The 17,050-nt window shown below is 40.6% G+C and overlaps 2 protein-coding genes across 5 annotated transcripts in view; one reads left to right on the top strand and one right to left on the bottom strand.

Annotated features, from left to right (window-relative positions):
- Positions 1 to 17,050, bottom strand: part of CD34 (CD34 molecule) — a 138,974-nt gene that overhangs the window by 18,903 nt on the left and 103,021 nt on the right. For both annotated transcript variants that reach the window (XM_081009108.1, XM_081009107.1), the window contains 2 exons: positions 2,127 to 2,273; positions 647 to 891 (listed from right to left, as the gene is read on the bottom strand). In XM_081009108.1, coding sequence (XP_080865234.1) covers positions 647 to 891; positions 2,127 to 2,273 — 392 coding nt within the window. The remainder of the gene's footprint in view (positions 1 to 646; positions 892 to 2,126; positions 2,274 to 17,050) is intronic.
- The window catches only part of LOC308478926 (uncharacterized protein), a gene marked incomplete at its 5' end in the record, with an annotated part of 131,148 nt that overhangs the window by 73,563 nt on the left and 40,535 nt on the right, over positions 1 to 17,050 (top strand). For 2 of the 3 annotated variants that reach the window (XR_013987360.1, XM_081009131.1), the window contains one exon: positions 15,213 to 15,279. Coding sequence is in view for 2 of the 3 variants with exons in the window: in XM_081009131.1 (XP_080865257.1) it covers positions 15,213 to 15,279 (67 nt within the window). Of the gene's footprint in view, positions 1 to 10,606; positions 10,733 to 15,212; positions 15,280 to 17,050 lie in introns of all 3 variants that reach the window. The other variant, XM_081009132.1, reaches the window with a different exon arrangement.

The following is a 17,050-nucleotide window of genomic DNA, read 5'->3' as shown; positions in this document are numbered from 1 at the left end:
TCTTTTTTGCCTGGAGGGCCAGAGCCTTATCTCCCCCCCCCCATCTTGTGGGGCAACTTTGATAGCTTGGTGGGAGAAGTTGATCTGCAGAATGGTGGGAGCACCCAGTGGGATTGGACTCTTTGCTCACCAGCTGATGAATGGACAGTTCAGTCCTGCTCTCTCCAGGGGTCTGCTTTGCCAGGGTGTTCCCCACAGGAAATGCACTGATGAAGCAGCACCCCACAGGATTGAATGCAGCTGCCCTACCCACTGGCAGGTGGGCATGGTTTTGGGGGAAAGGCCTTGTGGGCCAAATATGTACCTTCTGGTGGGCTAACATGACCTAAGTAGCTGGAAGCTGCCCATCCTTGGGTTTAGTATTAGGCAATGTTTGCATTCCACTAGAGGTGTTCCAGATGGACAAACCATTCCATCAACCCCCTCTTTTTGAAACTGTCATCCCAGTGGAACCATCCCCATTCCAATGGTTTTACTTGGAGTTGACAGAGAAACAGAATATAGAGTTGCAATTTGCAGACGCTTTCCAATAGGACTGAAACAATGAATTGGTTAGTTAGTGGGATTAGCTTTGAATATAGAAATCAGATTGTCCTACTATTTCATTGCACCCAAAGCAGCAATCTAAATCCTTCATGCTTCTTACCATCGCACTACGGTCACCAGCTTCAGTTGCAGTAGGTGTACCGGTATTTGAAAACGTATGTTTTGGCAGCTCTGTAGAAGTAGATGTCAGAAGTGGTGTTGAAGTTGTGTTTTGAGTTGTCTCATTTCTGGAACTGCCCTGTGTTGTAGATGCTTGCACTGTTGTATTTGAAGTGGATTTTGTGGTGAGTGTTTCAGGGGTGGTGACATTAGTACCATTTGTTGCCTCAGTTGAAAATATTTGATCTACAAGGAAGAACACACAGACACACTTGGAATGCCTGAAAAGTTCTAAAACCAAACCATGCCTCTGCATTTACTGGAATCTGTCTTGATAAATGGCATCAGGATTGTGTCATGTCTCCAGAAGCACAGCAGATTTACTTCCGGATGACATAAATATGGGAAATAGCACAAGGGGAAAGCATCAAAACACTTCCCATCCTAACCCCTGGGAGCACTTTGCCAATCCAACCCCACCCTGCTGCTTGAAACTAAAAGCAAAAACAATCCCTAAAACAAAACATGGGATATAATTCCATGGCTCTCCCTTTATTTTATCTAGTTTGGTCCTGTTGTCAACTTGGGTACAGTAGGTGGGGAGGGACCAATTCACCCAAGTGCCTGGCTGATCTGTAATAATAATAATAATAATAATAATAATTTTATTATTTATATCCCGCCCATCTGGCTGGGTTTCCCCAGGCACATCCTTAAAAACAACAACACCCCAGTTAACTTAATTAGTGCTAAAACACTTCAAGAGTGATGCCCAATTACTGCCAATGAAATGTCACAACCCAAATTGTTTACTGCTTGTTCTGGATCAGACATACAGATTGGCCAAAATAAAGGTGGCTAGAAAAGCCATTTTTAGTAGTATTATAACAGTATAAAGTTGGCTCATTTATTTAAGGAGAAGTACACTATTTTTTTAAAAAAATATATATATAGCCAGGAAAGTGCTTTCACACTAATTAATATATTGATTATAAAAACAAAAAAACACAAGGACATAAAATTTAACACTCACTAAAAGATGCACTGAAAGTGTGCTGAGTGGCTGATTCATCCAGGCAAATGTGGAAAGTATGCCTCTTAGATGGAAGAACAGTGCTGAGAATCAGCCCTACTCAGAATCAGCCATACTCCTGCCACCATATGCTGCACCACACCTTTCCCTTCCTCTTCTTGGTAAGCAGCCATGACCTGCAGTGTTGGGAAACTGAGAGAGCCCCACCCACGCTGCCCTACTTGGCCACTTTACTGTCCTGTCCCATCCCACCCTCCAATACATCAGACTTTCTCTGGTCTGAGAAAATATGAGAGATGCACTGGGAAAACACAGGAGGACAATAATTTGATGGTGCAATTGTGTGGACATCCCATAAGAAAGGGAATAAATGATGCAGGGAGATTCCATGCTAAATGCCTAGTAAAGAATCATCCTAAGTATCAAGCCAATACCAGTGCCTTTTTACCTGTTGATTTAGTAGTTGAGATGGAGAAGTTCCCAGATGGCAATTCTGTTGTGTTGCTGCTTGTCAATGGCTGTGTTGTAGTGCTGGGTATTACTGCAGAACTCTCTGAAGCTGGTGCAATAGTTGATATGGCTTCATTACCAGCAGCTTAATCATATGGAAAAGTAAGGAAAAGGATTTATAGCTCAACAGCACTGTAGGTCATTGAGTCTCTGGTGGGGCTCAGAATAGAAGTGCTGCAAAGAAGGCAGCCTTGTTCCTAGCTGCATGTTCATTATTTAATGCACTGCAGGTGTGGAAGAGCCACCACAGTCCAGACACCACAGAGAGAGGTTTCTTGTCACCAAAATGGAGAGAGTTAGCATTGTCCCCAACAAAAATCAAAGTTGCCTGTGTTCCTTTTATAGTTTGGCACCACATGAAACTGAAACAGACTATTGATATTCTAATTTATTTTATTTATAGAATCATAGAATTGTAGAGTTGGAAGGGACCACAAGGGCCATCGAGTCCAACTCTCTGCAATGCAGCAATATTTTGCCCAACATGGGGCATGAACCCACAACCCTGATATTAAGAGTCTCATGCTCTACAAACTGAGTCACCCTTATGTCCATGCACATCAAACTTTACAAAGAACGGGATTGATAGGTTCAAACCCTAGGGACTTACAATCTAAAATAAACACAGGGAAACATTGGGGGTGGGGAGAATGGAGGCACAGGTAAAAACATACTATTGTTTAAATTACTCATACTGTGGCTTAGTTACAATAGGTTATTGACTGTTTCAAAGGCTCCCTGTAAAAAGTGGGTTTAAAAGTAGAGCTTGAAGGCAGAAAGACAGGTAGTCATTCGGTGGCATTCTGGAAGGCAGTTCCTGGTATAAGGACCAGGAAGAAAGAAAGGGCATAATCACTTCAGGGTGAGAACTCTGGATAGTTGAAAATGATGAAGATGGGTGGGCAAAGGTTGCAGGAAGGGATGTGATGGAATATAAGATTGAATAGATAAGAGAGGCAAAGCTATGGGGGGTTATGAAGTTAAGGACAAGCAACTTGTGCAGTATCTGTAAGGAGACAGGAACCCAATGTAGAGATGGAAGGAGAAGTGTCCATGTCATACTGTCCAAGTGATGAGAGAGCTGAATAATTCCGCCAGCCAAGTGGATCAAGGGAAGATGAGAGACAAGTAGTAGTCAAGGCAGCTGAGAGATGACAAGGCCAGGACTTTGCCATAATCTGTCAACATCTTAGATAAAAAAGGGCTGCCTTGTTTTTCTTTTAGGCAATTTATTAATAGTGAAACTAATTACATACACTGCTAGCAGAGGCCATTCAAACTTGGCATGTTTGATGGAGACAAATGCTGTTTTCTTCCTTAAGTAAGCCTTTTTGAACTACCTTTTCTCTCAACATGAGGACAGGTTTGTCTCAGAGGCAGGGACCCCCAGATCTTGGAACACAGGCAGCAAGAAAATAAGTTTAAAATATCCTTCCTTCTCCTCCTTGTATTTTGCAAAAGCTGCATTTTTGTTCCTTTTAAAATATGACAATTCCATGTTCCAACTAGTGAATGGCGATTCTGATATATTTCAAGACTTCCTGTACTATACATTGCTTTTATAAATTCCTCAGTAATTATTTTATTAATATTTTTGTTCTATTCATTAAATTTCTATACTGCCCTTCATCCAAAGATATAAAAATATATACCATAATAACAAGCAAAAAGAATAACCCCACCACCCAAACACAGTTTAAAAGGCTATAACCAAAGGCCTTGGATATTTATTATTTCATTTAATATAGCAGTAGAGAAGAGAAAACAGTTGAATGCATTTTAGTTTGAATATGGGCAGTAGTTTTGAGGGGAATTTTAATTCTGTCCCTCCATACCACCCTGTTCTCTCTTCAGGTCAAAAGGTTAGAACAAGAACAATAAATCAATTATTTCCCAGTGTTTCAGTAAGTTGTTTATTTATACCCACCAGCCTTATTAAAAGAACAGTCTGTTGTGCAAGAGGATACACTCTCTCTGCCAAGAATTCTGGATTATCTTAAAATTAATCTAGAACAAATATTCAGAGCCAAGCGCCTGAAACAGCAGGGTTGATGTATTAGATGACACTACCCAGGATGTGTGTATTTCATATGGTTGCAAGCTCACCATACCTGAGTTGGTCCAAGACCCTTCAGTGCCTTAGTGGGCACATATCCCCACCTCACATCAAGGTGTATAGTACCCAAGGGCTATCAAGTTATTTTGGCATCTAAGGCAGAAAATTCCACAAGCTCCGCTCATTGGACACTAAAAATACAATTATGATAAATCAAATAATTACTGCTTTGCTGCCCTTTTCAGACACCAAAAATAATCTACCTGAGACTTATTTCTAGCAGAACGAAGTTGGCACCTCCATGCTGTTTAGTGCTACCATGCTTCAGCTATTGAACAAATGGAATCATACCCTTTGCTGAGCATCCTACACCATTTCAGAGTAGATTCTGTGGGCCAAACTATATTTGACAGCAGAAGGTCCATGAGCACGTCTTCTGCAGTTGCTAAGGATGTATGTGTGTGTGTATGTATGTATGTGTATTCTTGATGTTACTTATCAGAGGCTGAAAACAAGGCTAAGGGGTTCAGTGTGACCTTTGAGATGCTAGGCAAATAGAAACAAGACAAAAAGGGATGTTGGGATCTGAGGAAGCAGATGTGTGCAAACACTGACACTGACACAGTTGACCAAACATGACTGTTAAACCCCAGACCGTCCTTCTGAAACCTGTCTTCAAGACTAGACAACTACACACAGGGCTTTTGGCACTAAAAACAGCTCTATAAGAACCCCACCACCCAAGAAGCAAAGAACTGTGGCAGCACCTGGCAGAGGAGGGCAAAGGAGCAATTGTTGAGTGGAAGAAGAACAGCATGCCAAAGAGATTGACCAAGATGTGGCTAGGGCCATGGGGCAGTCACCATTGATTCCAGAACTGTGTAAAGATTGAACACATCTGACAGCAAATCAGAGGTCAACAGGCAAAGCAGCATGCGCACCGCCAGAATCTCTGGCCTCATTTATATCAGCTGTATTAAAGGTTGGCCACCTTTAATCGTGTGCTTGCATAAGTATCCTGAACCTAAGCCATTTAGGGCTTTAAATATAATCATCAACACTTTGGATTGTGCTTGGAAGCACCACCTGCAGGCCTCCCATAAGCAAGCACCCACCTTTATTCTCTCTGCTTCATTCTGGACCAATTGCAATTTCTGAAGACTCTTCAAATGGAGTCTCATGTAGAGTACACTGCAATAATCCAATCCAGATGATTCACCTTGGCTGAAGGAGAAAGGCTTAAAGTCTCGTCTCCCAGCTACGTAACTCCTAATATGAATCAGGCCCACCTGCAGTTGCATTTTTTCTTTTAAAAAACAGTGGGAGATCCAATCACAAATCTCTTGCCATCTCATCTAACTGCGCCCTGTAAAACAATATTATTATATGCTACATGTTCAAGGACAAATAGACTTGCACAAAGTAACAGCTATCCTTTCCCTCAGGGCTTTCCTCCAGCAAAAATGATATGCGTAGCTAATAGGAGGATTTTCTCCAAGGACAGCTGCTGTATTTTCTTTGGGCATCAATGACTTGTCTATCATGAGACCATAAGACTCTGAGAATGGGCAATTTGTTTCAGCCTGAGTTTGGTCAAAACTAGCATAGGTATAGCCATAAATCAGCAGAAGTATCCATCGGCAAGCACAATTACAGGACCAGTGTCCTTTATTGCCATCAGGACTTATTTACACATTGTGTGAGGGATGCGGAAATGATCTACTTTTGATGAAAACTGGCTCCCCCAGCTGCCAAACCAGAAGAGTAGCAGAAGTGGCAGCTGCAGTAATTATTATTATTCTTTATTAAATTTGTATACTACCTTTCAAGTTTCCAGGGCAGTTCACAACATACAAATACAAAATGAGAACACAAAATACAAAATAAAACAAAAACAAGCCAATAACCCCACTCCCACAAACACATTAAAAGGCAATAGAGTGTTAATTAGCCAAAGGCCTGATTATAGAGAAACATTTTCAACTGACGCTTAAAGACATATAATGAAGGTGCCAGGCGAGCCTCCCTGGAGAGAACATTCCACATGGGCAGCCACCACAGAAAAGGCCCATTCTTGTGTTGCCACCCTCCAGATCTACTGTGGAAGAAGAAGTGCCTCAGATGATGATCATAGGGTCCAGGTTGGTTCCTATGGGGAGATGCGGTCCTTAAGGTACTGCAGTCCTGAGCTGTTTAAAACGTTATAGGTCAAAACCAGTACTTTGCATTGGGACCAGAAACTAATTGGCAACCAGTGCAGTTGGGTCAGGATCAAACCATCCTACCTCAGTGAGCAACCTAGCTGCCAAATTCTGCACCAGCTAAAATTTCCTAATCATCTTCAGAGGCAGCCCTATGTATAATGCATTGCAGTAATCTAACCTAGAGATTACCACAGCATAGATGACAGAAGTTAGGCTTTCCCAGCCCAGATGGGGGCACAGCTGTGCCACCACCTGAAGCTGACGGAAGGCACTCCATGCTACCAAGGCCACCTGAGCCTCAAGTGACAGCAACGGATTCAGAAGTACCCCCAAACTACAAGTGTAACCCCATCCAGAGCAGGCAACATCCCATCCATCTGCTCTACAGAACCACCCACTGACAATCCCTCAGTCTTATCTGAATTGAGCTTCAGTTTGTTGGCTCTTATCCAGTCCATTACCAAGACAAGACAATAGTTCAGCACATCTACTGCCACACCTGCAGATGTAAAGGAAAAGTAGAGCCAGGGCTTTTTTTCAGATGGAACTCACTGGAACTCAGTTCCAGCACCTCTCAGGTGGGCACCATTGCCATATAACAGAATAAGGAAAGTGTTCATGTTGAGTTCTGGCACTGAATATAGCTGGGTGTAATCAGCATATTGCCGACTAAAACATTCCAAATTTCCAGATAACCCCACTCAGCAATTTCATGTAGATGTAAAACAGCACAGGGGATAAAATTGAACCCCAAAATTGAAGGCTCCCCAAGGAACCCCAAATTGTTTTTTTTTAATGATATTTATTAAAGTTTCCAATATAAAAGGACACATCAATAAAAAAGAATTAAAAGTAAAAAAGAAAAATACACAATACAAAAATACGCAATACACAGTACAAAAAACAAAAAACAAAAAAAGAAAACACTTAAAAACAATATCACCTTTTCATCACCACTTTTAAATTTACTTATTTTCTGGACCTCCTCATACCTCCCTCTTTTGTATTCCAGTTCAATTTGTTTGTCCAGCAATTCCTTTCCCCCTTTTTTTTAATCCCAATCTTTAATCTTAACATAATATAACATTAAATTTTTACCTATTAAAAACCAATTTTCCATTTCTTTTAACTTTTTTTTAATCCTAATCCTTAATCTTGATCTATATATAACTTTAAAGCCTGTACAGCTAGAAGCCACTTAATTTCAATCCAACATCACTCTAACATTCTTTAATTTTGCAATGTTTCTGCAGATAATCTTTAAATTTCTTCCAATCTTCTTCCACCGACTCTTCTCCCTGGTCACGGATTCTACCAGTCATTTCAGCCAGTTCCCAAGGAACCCCAAATTGAAGGCTCCACAGGGCTGAAGAGCACTCCCCAAGCATCACTGTCTGGAAACATCCATCCAAATAGGACTAGACTCACCACAGATTGGGGCCACTCACACTCAATTCAGACAGCCACTCCAGAAGGATACCATGGTCAATGGTATCGAAAGCTGCTGAGAGGCTGAGGATAATTAACAGGGACACATTTTCCCATTTCTCTCCCAACAGTGATCATCATGCAGGGTGACCAAAGCAGTTTCTGCACCAAAACCAGACCTACACCACATTTGAAATTGATCTAGAAAATCTGTTTCCTCCCAGAGCACCGGAATCTGATCCATGTCTAGCCGCTCAATAATCTTGTCCAAGAAGGGGAGACTGGCAACTGGCCAGTAGTTAGCTAGATTTCCCAAATCCAGAGAGGGTTTCTTAGGAGTGGTTTGACAGCTGCCTCCTTCAAGCAGGCAGGGACCACTCCTCTTGAAGGAGGCACTGATCACTTCCCTGGCCCAGCCAGCTGTCCCCTCCCTGCTAGTTTTGATCAGCCACGAGGGGCAAGGGTCCAGAGCAAGTGGTCACCTTAACTGATTGAAGCACCATGTCCACATCCTCAAGCACGCCTTACTAACTGAAACTCATCCAAAACAGCAAGACTAGAAAGTGCTCTGGACTCTCCTTCAGATTCATCTGCTGTAACAGTCAAGATCCTGGTGGATGCAAGCGATTTTATCCTCAAAATGCTTTGCAAACAAGTTACAGCAAGCTACCATCAGTTCTGTCACCTCCTTTGGGTCAGACTGTAAGAGGCCCCACACAACCTCAAAAAGTTCTGCCAGATGGCATAACGAGGATGCAATGGAGGCAGCAAAGTATGCCACAAGGTGGACTCGATGACGAGCCCTCACCAGTATTTGACTGCATTCGAACAGAGTTTTCCTCCACTCATGTTCAAACCGCCTCCTAACTTGTTTCCTTGCCTTGAGGTCTGGAATATACCAGGCAGCCAAGTGGGCTCCAGGAAGCAGGAAAGGGTACTTAGAGGCGCTTGTGTCAATGGCCCAAACCATTTGGATGTTTTAGAGTTCGGCCAGGGCTTCAACAGGAGTGCCCATCGTAGATGGAAAATCCCCCAGAGTCGTCAGGAAACTCATTGGGTCCATCAGCCTCTGAGAGCAGTAATGGGACTTAGGCCTTCTATAGGAGATGTAGAAGAGAAGAAGGCCATGTTTTGCAGTGTCCTCAAGACGAGAAAAACATGCCAAGCATGTTATACTAATGCCATGCTGAGACCTGCACCCACCTCTGACTATGTTTAGTTTTACATTTTAAATAGTAGCAAGAGAACTGTATCCTGTCTTAAATAACAGAGTATAAGAAAGCCTCAAACAAAAAAGCACATTGAGGGAAAGGAACTATTTAAAATAGCTCTTGCCAGTGGCACAAGTACAGTTTATTTTGTGTGAAGCAGGTCTTTAATCACAAGGGAGGCCTGTGATGTAGTAACTAAAGAAGGATCTGTGCATTCTATTCCTGACTTTGCTAAGAGAGGAGGATGAGCCTTCTATGGATGCTTCCATGCTTCCTTCTCGAAGTGGTGGAAACATGTAGGGGTCAATTAGCTATCTGTCATTCACCATGGATTGAAGATAAAGAATGCAAAGGAAACACAATACAAATGTGTGTGTGTGGGGGGGGAATAATCAATTACATAATGTTATGTACCATTTGTGGCCTGAAAACAACAGTGGATATTTATCTTATTAGCTGGTTTGCTTTCCTTTCCAAACATGGGATACATAAGAGAACGATGGCAATTGACACACCAGTTTCTGTTGGAATTTTCTGACATCCCCACTTGAAGGGACCCCAGAAGCTGCAGATAGCATCACACACCACTGTCACACTGGGCAGCAATGGGGGATCCTTAAAACTTTGGACTGGTTGCCAGTGAACTACCAGGTCCAATTCAAGGCCCTGGTAGTTGTGTATAAAGCTCTGAACAAATTAGAATCCTAGTACTTGAAGGAGTGTCTCCAATACCATCAGCCCTGCAAGTTGTTTCCTCCATGAGAGCCCTGGAGGGTGGCAATATGGGAATGCGCCTTTTCTTTGCTGGCTCCCCACTTGTGGAATGCTCTCCCCAGGAAGCCTTGCCTGGTGCCTTCATTGCATGTCTTTAGGTGCCAGGAAAAAACATTCCCCTTCTTCCAGGCCCTCGGCTAATTAAACAATCTATGTCCTTTTAAACTGTGGGGTGTTTGTTATTATGTTTATGTTCGTTGTTATGGCATGTATTTTTGTGTTTTTATATTGTAAACTGCTCTATGATCTTCAGATGAAGGGCATCACAGAAATTTACTAAATAATAATAATAATCAGCAGAAGTTGATTGCTGGTTGGGGCCATAAGACAGATCCTTCTCAGTGGCGCTGTCCCATTTACGGAACTTCCTCCCCTGTAAGATATAGCTGTCCCTCACAGTTAACATGTTTAGGTGCATTTAAAAACTTCATCCAGGCATTTCGAATGTAAATGCCGATTCTGTAGACTCTACTGCTGTTTCTAATGATTCCCTGATTTTTATGTTAAAGGCTTCTTTTTTTATTACTGTTTCAAAAATATTTAATTGCCTTTATTGTAATTTGCCCTGTGTTTCCTAAGGAAGGAAGAGCAGGATATAAGAATGATGGCATAAATAGATAAACTCCCATTCTCCCTGACCACTGGTCATGCTGGCTGAGGCTGATGGGTTTTGGAGCTCAACACTATCCAGAAAACCACAAGTAAACCAACCTGCTTTGGCGTTTCCTTTGCACTGCTATTGTAGAACACTTTAACAGCAACAAACAAGGAGGATAGTCTTTCTTCCACTCTGAATCCCAAAGGAGGATGACAGCATACAACATTAAGAACAATACTGGAACAGCTGTGCACACAGCAGCCATAATTCCATGTGAGTAAAGGGAGTTCCTTGTTTATTACTTAACAGAAGCCAAAGCTGATGTAAAAAAAATCAAAAACAACCGCTTGGAAAATTACACAGAATCAACTGAATAAATTAATTTAAATTGAATCGAACCCACGACCCTGAGATTAAGAGTCTCATGCTCTACCAACTGATTTTAAGTTAATAGTAGGGTCGACAGCACTAAACGTAGACCTGTCTATTCTGAAAAGAGTCCCATTGAGTTCAGTGGGATGTACCCACAGATAAATGGACTCAGGGTTGCAGCATAAATCAGATAAATGTCTCTTAATGCAGCTAAACTCATTGAGATGAAACCATTTGTTCCCAGTCTGCTCAAGGCCTGAGATCAACATCAGAAGCCATTCTCTCTGTACTATTGCTTGGAGGTTAGACGTGAGAGACAGGACCTTTTATGTGGTGGCATCTTTATCATGCAACATCCTTTCTGGGTAGATCCACCAGGCTTCTTCTTTCCATTCATTCAGATGGGCAGTTAAGACCTACTTGTTCCACCGGGCAGGATATAAATAAATAATTTAAATCCATCCAAATACGCAAGGTTCACAAACTGCTTTCCAGCCTGATCGTTATCTCTTTCATGCACTTGCCTTATCCACTATTTTGGTTAACATAATAGAAATTTTAAAAAACCCGGGAGGGGGTCTTCACTGCTAAAAGCTCTGAAATTTTAGCTACAGGTATATAGTTATATCTGTACAGTTTGTAAAACCTATATGCAGCCACCTTTTAGAAATCCTTAAATTGCTTATCCTGATTGCCCAAGTTCATGAAAAAAGAATTGTTTATCCATTAAAAGCCATCCCTTTAGTAATGAGCATTAAAACCTCAATGAAGAATAAAAAAAGATTACTTAGTTCCATGAGATGAAGGTGCCTGGAAGGAAATTGAATTACAGGAAAAGAGATAAGATTTAAATGGGTAGCATTTTAAATAAACTCTAATAGTAATATTTTGTCTCCTTATAAACAGAGCAGGCAGATCTATCTAAATATAAGGGTATAGGGTAAACAGCCAACCAGGCAGTACTTCTCACCCATGTTTCATTGTAAGGAGGGACTGGCTTATCTTCATTTGCAAAACATGTTGGATATCATTAGATGTACATATTCAGATTTCAATACAATGTTCAACATGTTGCACAGTAAAGATTTGAAAACCTCTGTATTCTACTAGTAACTCCTTAATTATGCACCACACTTTGAGGACAGTAGAAAAGGGATGTTTGAATCAACTTGCAAAGCTGATTAACTGGCAATCCAAATTGCTCCACCAATATAATTCTTTGTTCACGAAAAAGGACTTACAATGCATTCTGCAGCCTGATTACAAAAAAAATAAAAAAATAGTTGCTACATTTTGTTTCCCCAAGAAAAAGTTAGATCAAATCAAGAACAGGAGACAAGATTTTTGTGGCAAAGGATAAATAGAGTAATCAGCGTCATATACCGCTTTCATAAGCCTTCATGAGTATGTGCCATTGTTTACATGGACATTAGCAAAAAGTCTTACTTCATTACAATGGCATAGTTCCTAACACTTGGCCTCCCCAAGTGCCACAACCACCCAAACAAAAACTCCTGAATTTTTCCAGATGTTTTAGAAATCACCTTAACATTTTGGCAAATATTTTCTCCACCTCAAATACTGTAAAACAAGGTCCTAATTATTTCTTATTTATTTATTCCTTCCCTGCCACAACCACCCCCAAATTTTCCAACTTTTACACTTCATGTAGATACTTCATACTAAGAAACTTCAAATTGTTCTGTATCGTTAGAGCCCAAAGGATCCTTAACAGCGCACATGGGCATGGAACTTGCCTCAATTGTCACAATTTTATGCACAGCTTGTTTTCATTAGTTTTGGAAACTCTGTATGAATTTATTAGTGCCGAGAGTTTGCACTGCATTGCTGAAGCCAAGTGGACACAATAAACATAAAACCACTGGTGTTTGAAGCAGCTACATGTTACAGTTTGCATTAAAAAAAAACCCTTTGTTTATATCAACTAGTTGTTGGAGAGGAATGACATTTTGCCAAGTTTAATATTATTTGCATTCTGCAAACTTTAGCAAAATATCATTTGCTCCAAGTATCGGTCCCCTTTGGCTTTCCAAAGACAATTAACTGAGAACTATTTGTCCCAAATCAAATCAAATAGTCCCCAAGCAACATAAACACATCTTTAAAATGATTTGTCCTCACACAGTCAAACGGAAGTTCTACATCATTACCTACACTACTCAAATATCTGTCTCCACAGAAACAAATGGAAAGACCTTAACCTTTATTGGGTGAAACTGTGTAAGCTGTGAGGCTAACAAAGGGAGTTTGTATATTTAGCTTCCTCTGTATAATCAATCGTGAGCACACTATTTTTCATACTCCCTGAGAGTGTAATGTAACAGGTAATTCTAGACATGCCTGCTCAGAGGTAAGATCCACTGAGTGCTGCAGGTCTTATTCCCAGGTAAGTAGGTGTAGGATTACAGCTTTAATTGATGTTGTAATTTAAATAAAAAGAGCAAACTTTACCAAAAGACTATAATGCACCCATAAATATACTCTTCCATCACAATATTCACGGCAAGTACACCATGGGACTTCTGAATAATACTGATATACATTACAACAGCCTTCACAAACCTGCTACCCTCCAGATGTTTTTGGACTACAATTCCCATCAGCTGTTGGCCATGCTGGCTAAGGATGATGGGAGTTGTAGCCCCAAATATCCAGAGGGCACCAAGTTGGCAAAGGCTACCTTACTGGGTTGTTGTTAGGATTGTTGAGATAATTATAACTTTGAACACCAAAAAATAACCCCACTATAGAAATAATAAATTTCATTACTACTGTTGTTAACCATGCTGTTCTTTAAACTATGCACTCTGTTGGTTTTACAAATAAAGAATAATACTGCTTAATGAGCTTTACATAACATCATTCATCCTCTTCATATAGCTACCCCACTGTTCAGACAGGGCCAGTGTATTTTGTATATTGCTCCCCCACTCAGCGCACCAGTATAAGAAGTACAGGCTGGTTGCTGAATCTCTCTCTCCCTAACACACACACACACACACACACACACACACCCTTGTTGGCTTTCCACATGTGTTATTCTGATTCAAACACAGAAACCTGTTAACAATTGTTAAGTAAATATTGCTTTATTAATTGGCTACCACATCTTAGGTGTTCCCATCACCACTGTTTGTGGTTATAGAAAAATTATAGCCCAGGCACATATATAGGCAACAGCTCTCCTTACATGGCAGCCATTTAGGAAACTGCCCTGTCAGGAAGAAGAGGAAAAGAAGTCGCAAGGGGAACTATCACCACAGATGTCTCCACCTGCTGTCGCTCCAGCAGCTGGAACTGGGTTCCTCATGCACACAGCAGGCAACACACACACTACTCTCTCTCTCTCTCTCTCTCAGTGAAAGTTGTCTGCCTCCTCTCAACCTGACTTTTGTTTCTGCTGTAGATGGCAGGAAGGAGTCTAAGTAAGGTTAAGAGAATTTGAATAACGTACATTTGTCAAAGAGCAGAATTTGAAGGGAAAGGGAGGGACAAGTGCTCATGGAGAGAAATGACATTTTTTGTTGTCATTTCTCTTTGGTCCGCTCAAAACTTCCATACCCAGTATCTATAATATGAGTCATTTTGGGGTAGTGAGAAATAAGATGGGTGATGAAATTGGTGTAAGCTGCCCAGCAGGGCCATCTCCCAAGACTGGGTGCCTGTTGCAGAGCAATAAATGGCACCCTTCCCACCAAATTAAGATACACAGTACCCAAGGCCATTCAAGTTGTTTTAGCATCTGAGGTAAAAAGTACCACAAACACATCTTCTTCCTCCCTGGTAGTAAAAATACAATAACAATAATTTAAATAACTAACAACTTGCTGCCTTTTCATGACATCCAAAAACTGCTGTTCGAGGCAACCGTCATGCTCTGGCTAATGGTAGGGCCATCCCTGCTGCCCAGAGCCCATGAAACAGCATGTGATCTGTCTAAATGTATTCACCAATAAAGGCATACGGTCATGCTAAATCCACGGTGAAGATATAAAGCATTCATATGAACTTTCAGGTTTCATGCCATAAAGTTCAAAATGTACACTGTTTTGTAACGACACCAAAAATTGGCAAAGAAGCTGCATGATATACTGCTTTAAATAAATTACATACATGCACAAAGGGGGGAATAAATATGGTTTACTGTCTCACAGTCTCTACTGCATGGATATACTTTTGGGAATTACACTTATATCTGATGATACATGGGGAAATATGAGTAATATTATAAACATGTATGTCTCTGAGAGAGATTCCATAGACTTTTGAATCAATTTCTGAGACATGCTGAACACAAGTCTTCGCTCAGTAACACTTTGCTCAGTTAAGTCTCACTTAATGATTTTATGTGTCTTCTCAGATCTTCCAGATGGTGAACTTGCAACTTTAAAAAGTAACATGAAAAGCAGCCGCAGCCCTCTTAAATGGTATGTCCACTTGTTTGATTGCCCAATTATAACTGGATATTATAATGATAGATTGAATGAGATTAAAAATGAAAATGGGAGGTAGTGGTAAGCACCTTTATTAGTACTCAGAATGCAAAAGAATATCATATTGATCCCATAGCATGCTAGCAGTGATAATGCTCAGATCCAGAATTTCATATCTTGGATGAAATGGGAAATAACTGAAATCGAGAGGCCAGGATTACGAATTCCATCAGTATTTATATTTTATTCTTCCAGCAGTTATAATGAGCACCACCTTTGGGGACTCTGAGCTACATTACTCATGAATCTCTAGCTTTGCTCCTCTCCTGCCATGTGGCAGGAATTCAAAGGGTGGAGTCCCTTTCCCTCTGGAAATATCCGATAAAATTCTATGCTTTCCCCCTCCTGAACCCTTTTTCCTATTCCATATGGCCCAGACAGGATTTGGGTGTGGGCTTTTGCAGTCACGAACAATGCCAAAAAAGGGCTAAGAGAATGTGGGAAGGAGAGAGGATGACAGCTTAAGCCATTACATCATTGCAAGCATGCTCACCTAATCAACACTCAGACAAAACTGATAAAAGAGATTTTTGCTTGGCTGCTAGCCTGCTATTTCAATAGCTTATTCTTCAGACAATGGATTAAATTATATGAATATCTGGGTTTTATAATCTTTGTAAACTTTGAAACCTGACTGAAATAATTTGAATGTAATTGCTTGAATATTTCACTTCAGCTCAGGTAATTTGTCTTTTAGTTGTTTATTAACTATTTGAATTTAAATCTGTAATGATTAATCACATTATGAATTTTCTCTTCTAGACTGCACTTAAGTCTAAATCACACCATCTCATAGGTACACATTTCAAATAAAATTAATTTGTAAATGTCAAAATGAAATTTAGCATCCAAACTGTATAATTATTAATTTGTAGGGAATGTCAGGTTCAGGCTACTTGAATATTCCATTACTCATGCCAAAGGAAACTTTTCTTGAACCGTTAATTTAATATTTAAGCATCTTTTATGAGGCCAAAAGCAACATCAAAAACATTATCTTGACATGAAAAGCAGAAGCTGGCTTGTATATTGATATAGTTTTCTAAATAACATAATTAACAATCAGCTGTGATTGCAACATTCTTATTTAAAACAGATTGACCACAAACATGGTGGTCATCAGGACTGAAATCTGGAATGTCAGATCCACTTCAAGGGGTAAAGCTTCCTACATAGCATGGACAGACAACATGGCACCCTCCAGATGTTGTTAGATACCCTGCAGGATGGCTAATAGTCAGGGATGATGGGAGTTGGAGTTCAATAATATAAGGAGGGCACTGTGTTACTACTCCTGTCTATAAAAATCACACTTGCAAATCATATTTAGACATGGTTGAGATTGCCACATATGGCATGGTAGTAGTCTTCTCGGTAGTGGCACCCGCCCTGTGGAACGCCATCCAATCAGACGTCAAGGAAATAAACAACTATCTGACTTTTAGAAGGCATCTGAAGGCAGCCCTGTTTAGTGATGTTTTATTTTATTTTTAATATTTTGTTGGAAGCTGCCCAAGAGTAGCTGGGAAAACCCAGGCAGATGAGTGGGGTATAAATAATAAATTGTTGTTGTTGTTGTTGTTGTTACATGCTTTTTGCAATAGCGAAGTTGTTTCCATGTAGGAGTTTTCTCTTGCTTCAGACATTATGTAGTGGCAAACATATATTTGTTTCTTAGCATACACACATGGGGGGGGGGGCTATA

Source organism: Podarcis pityusensis, assembly GCF_964106645.2.
Source record: "Podarcis pityusensis genome assembly, chromosome: 6".
Lineage (NCBI taxonomy): Eukaryota > Metazoa > Chordata > Lepidosauria > Squamata > Lacertidae > Podarcis > Podarcis pityusensis.
Note: the sequence above shows the minus strand (reverse complement) of the source record. Positions and strands in the feature narration are given on the sequence as shown.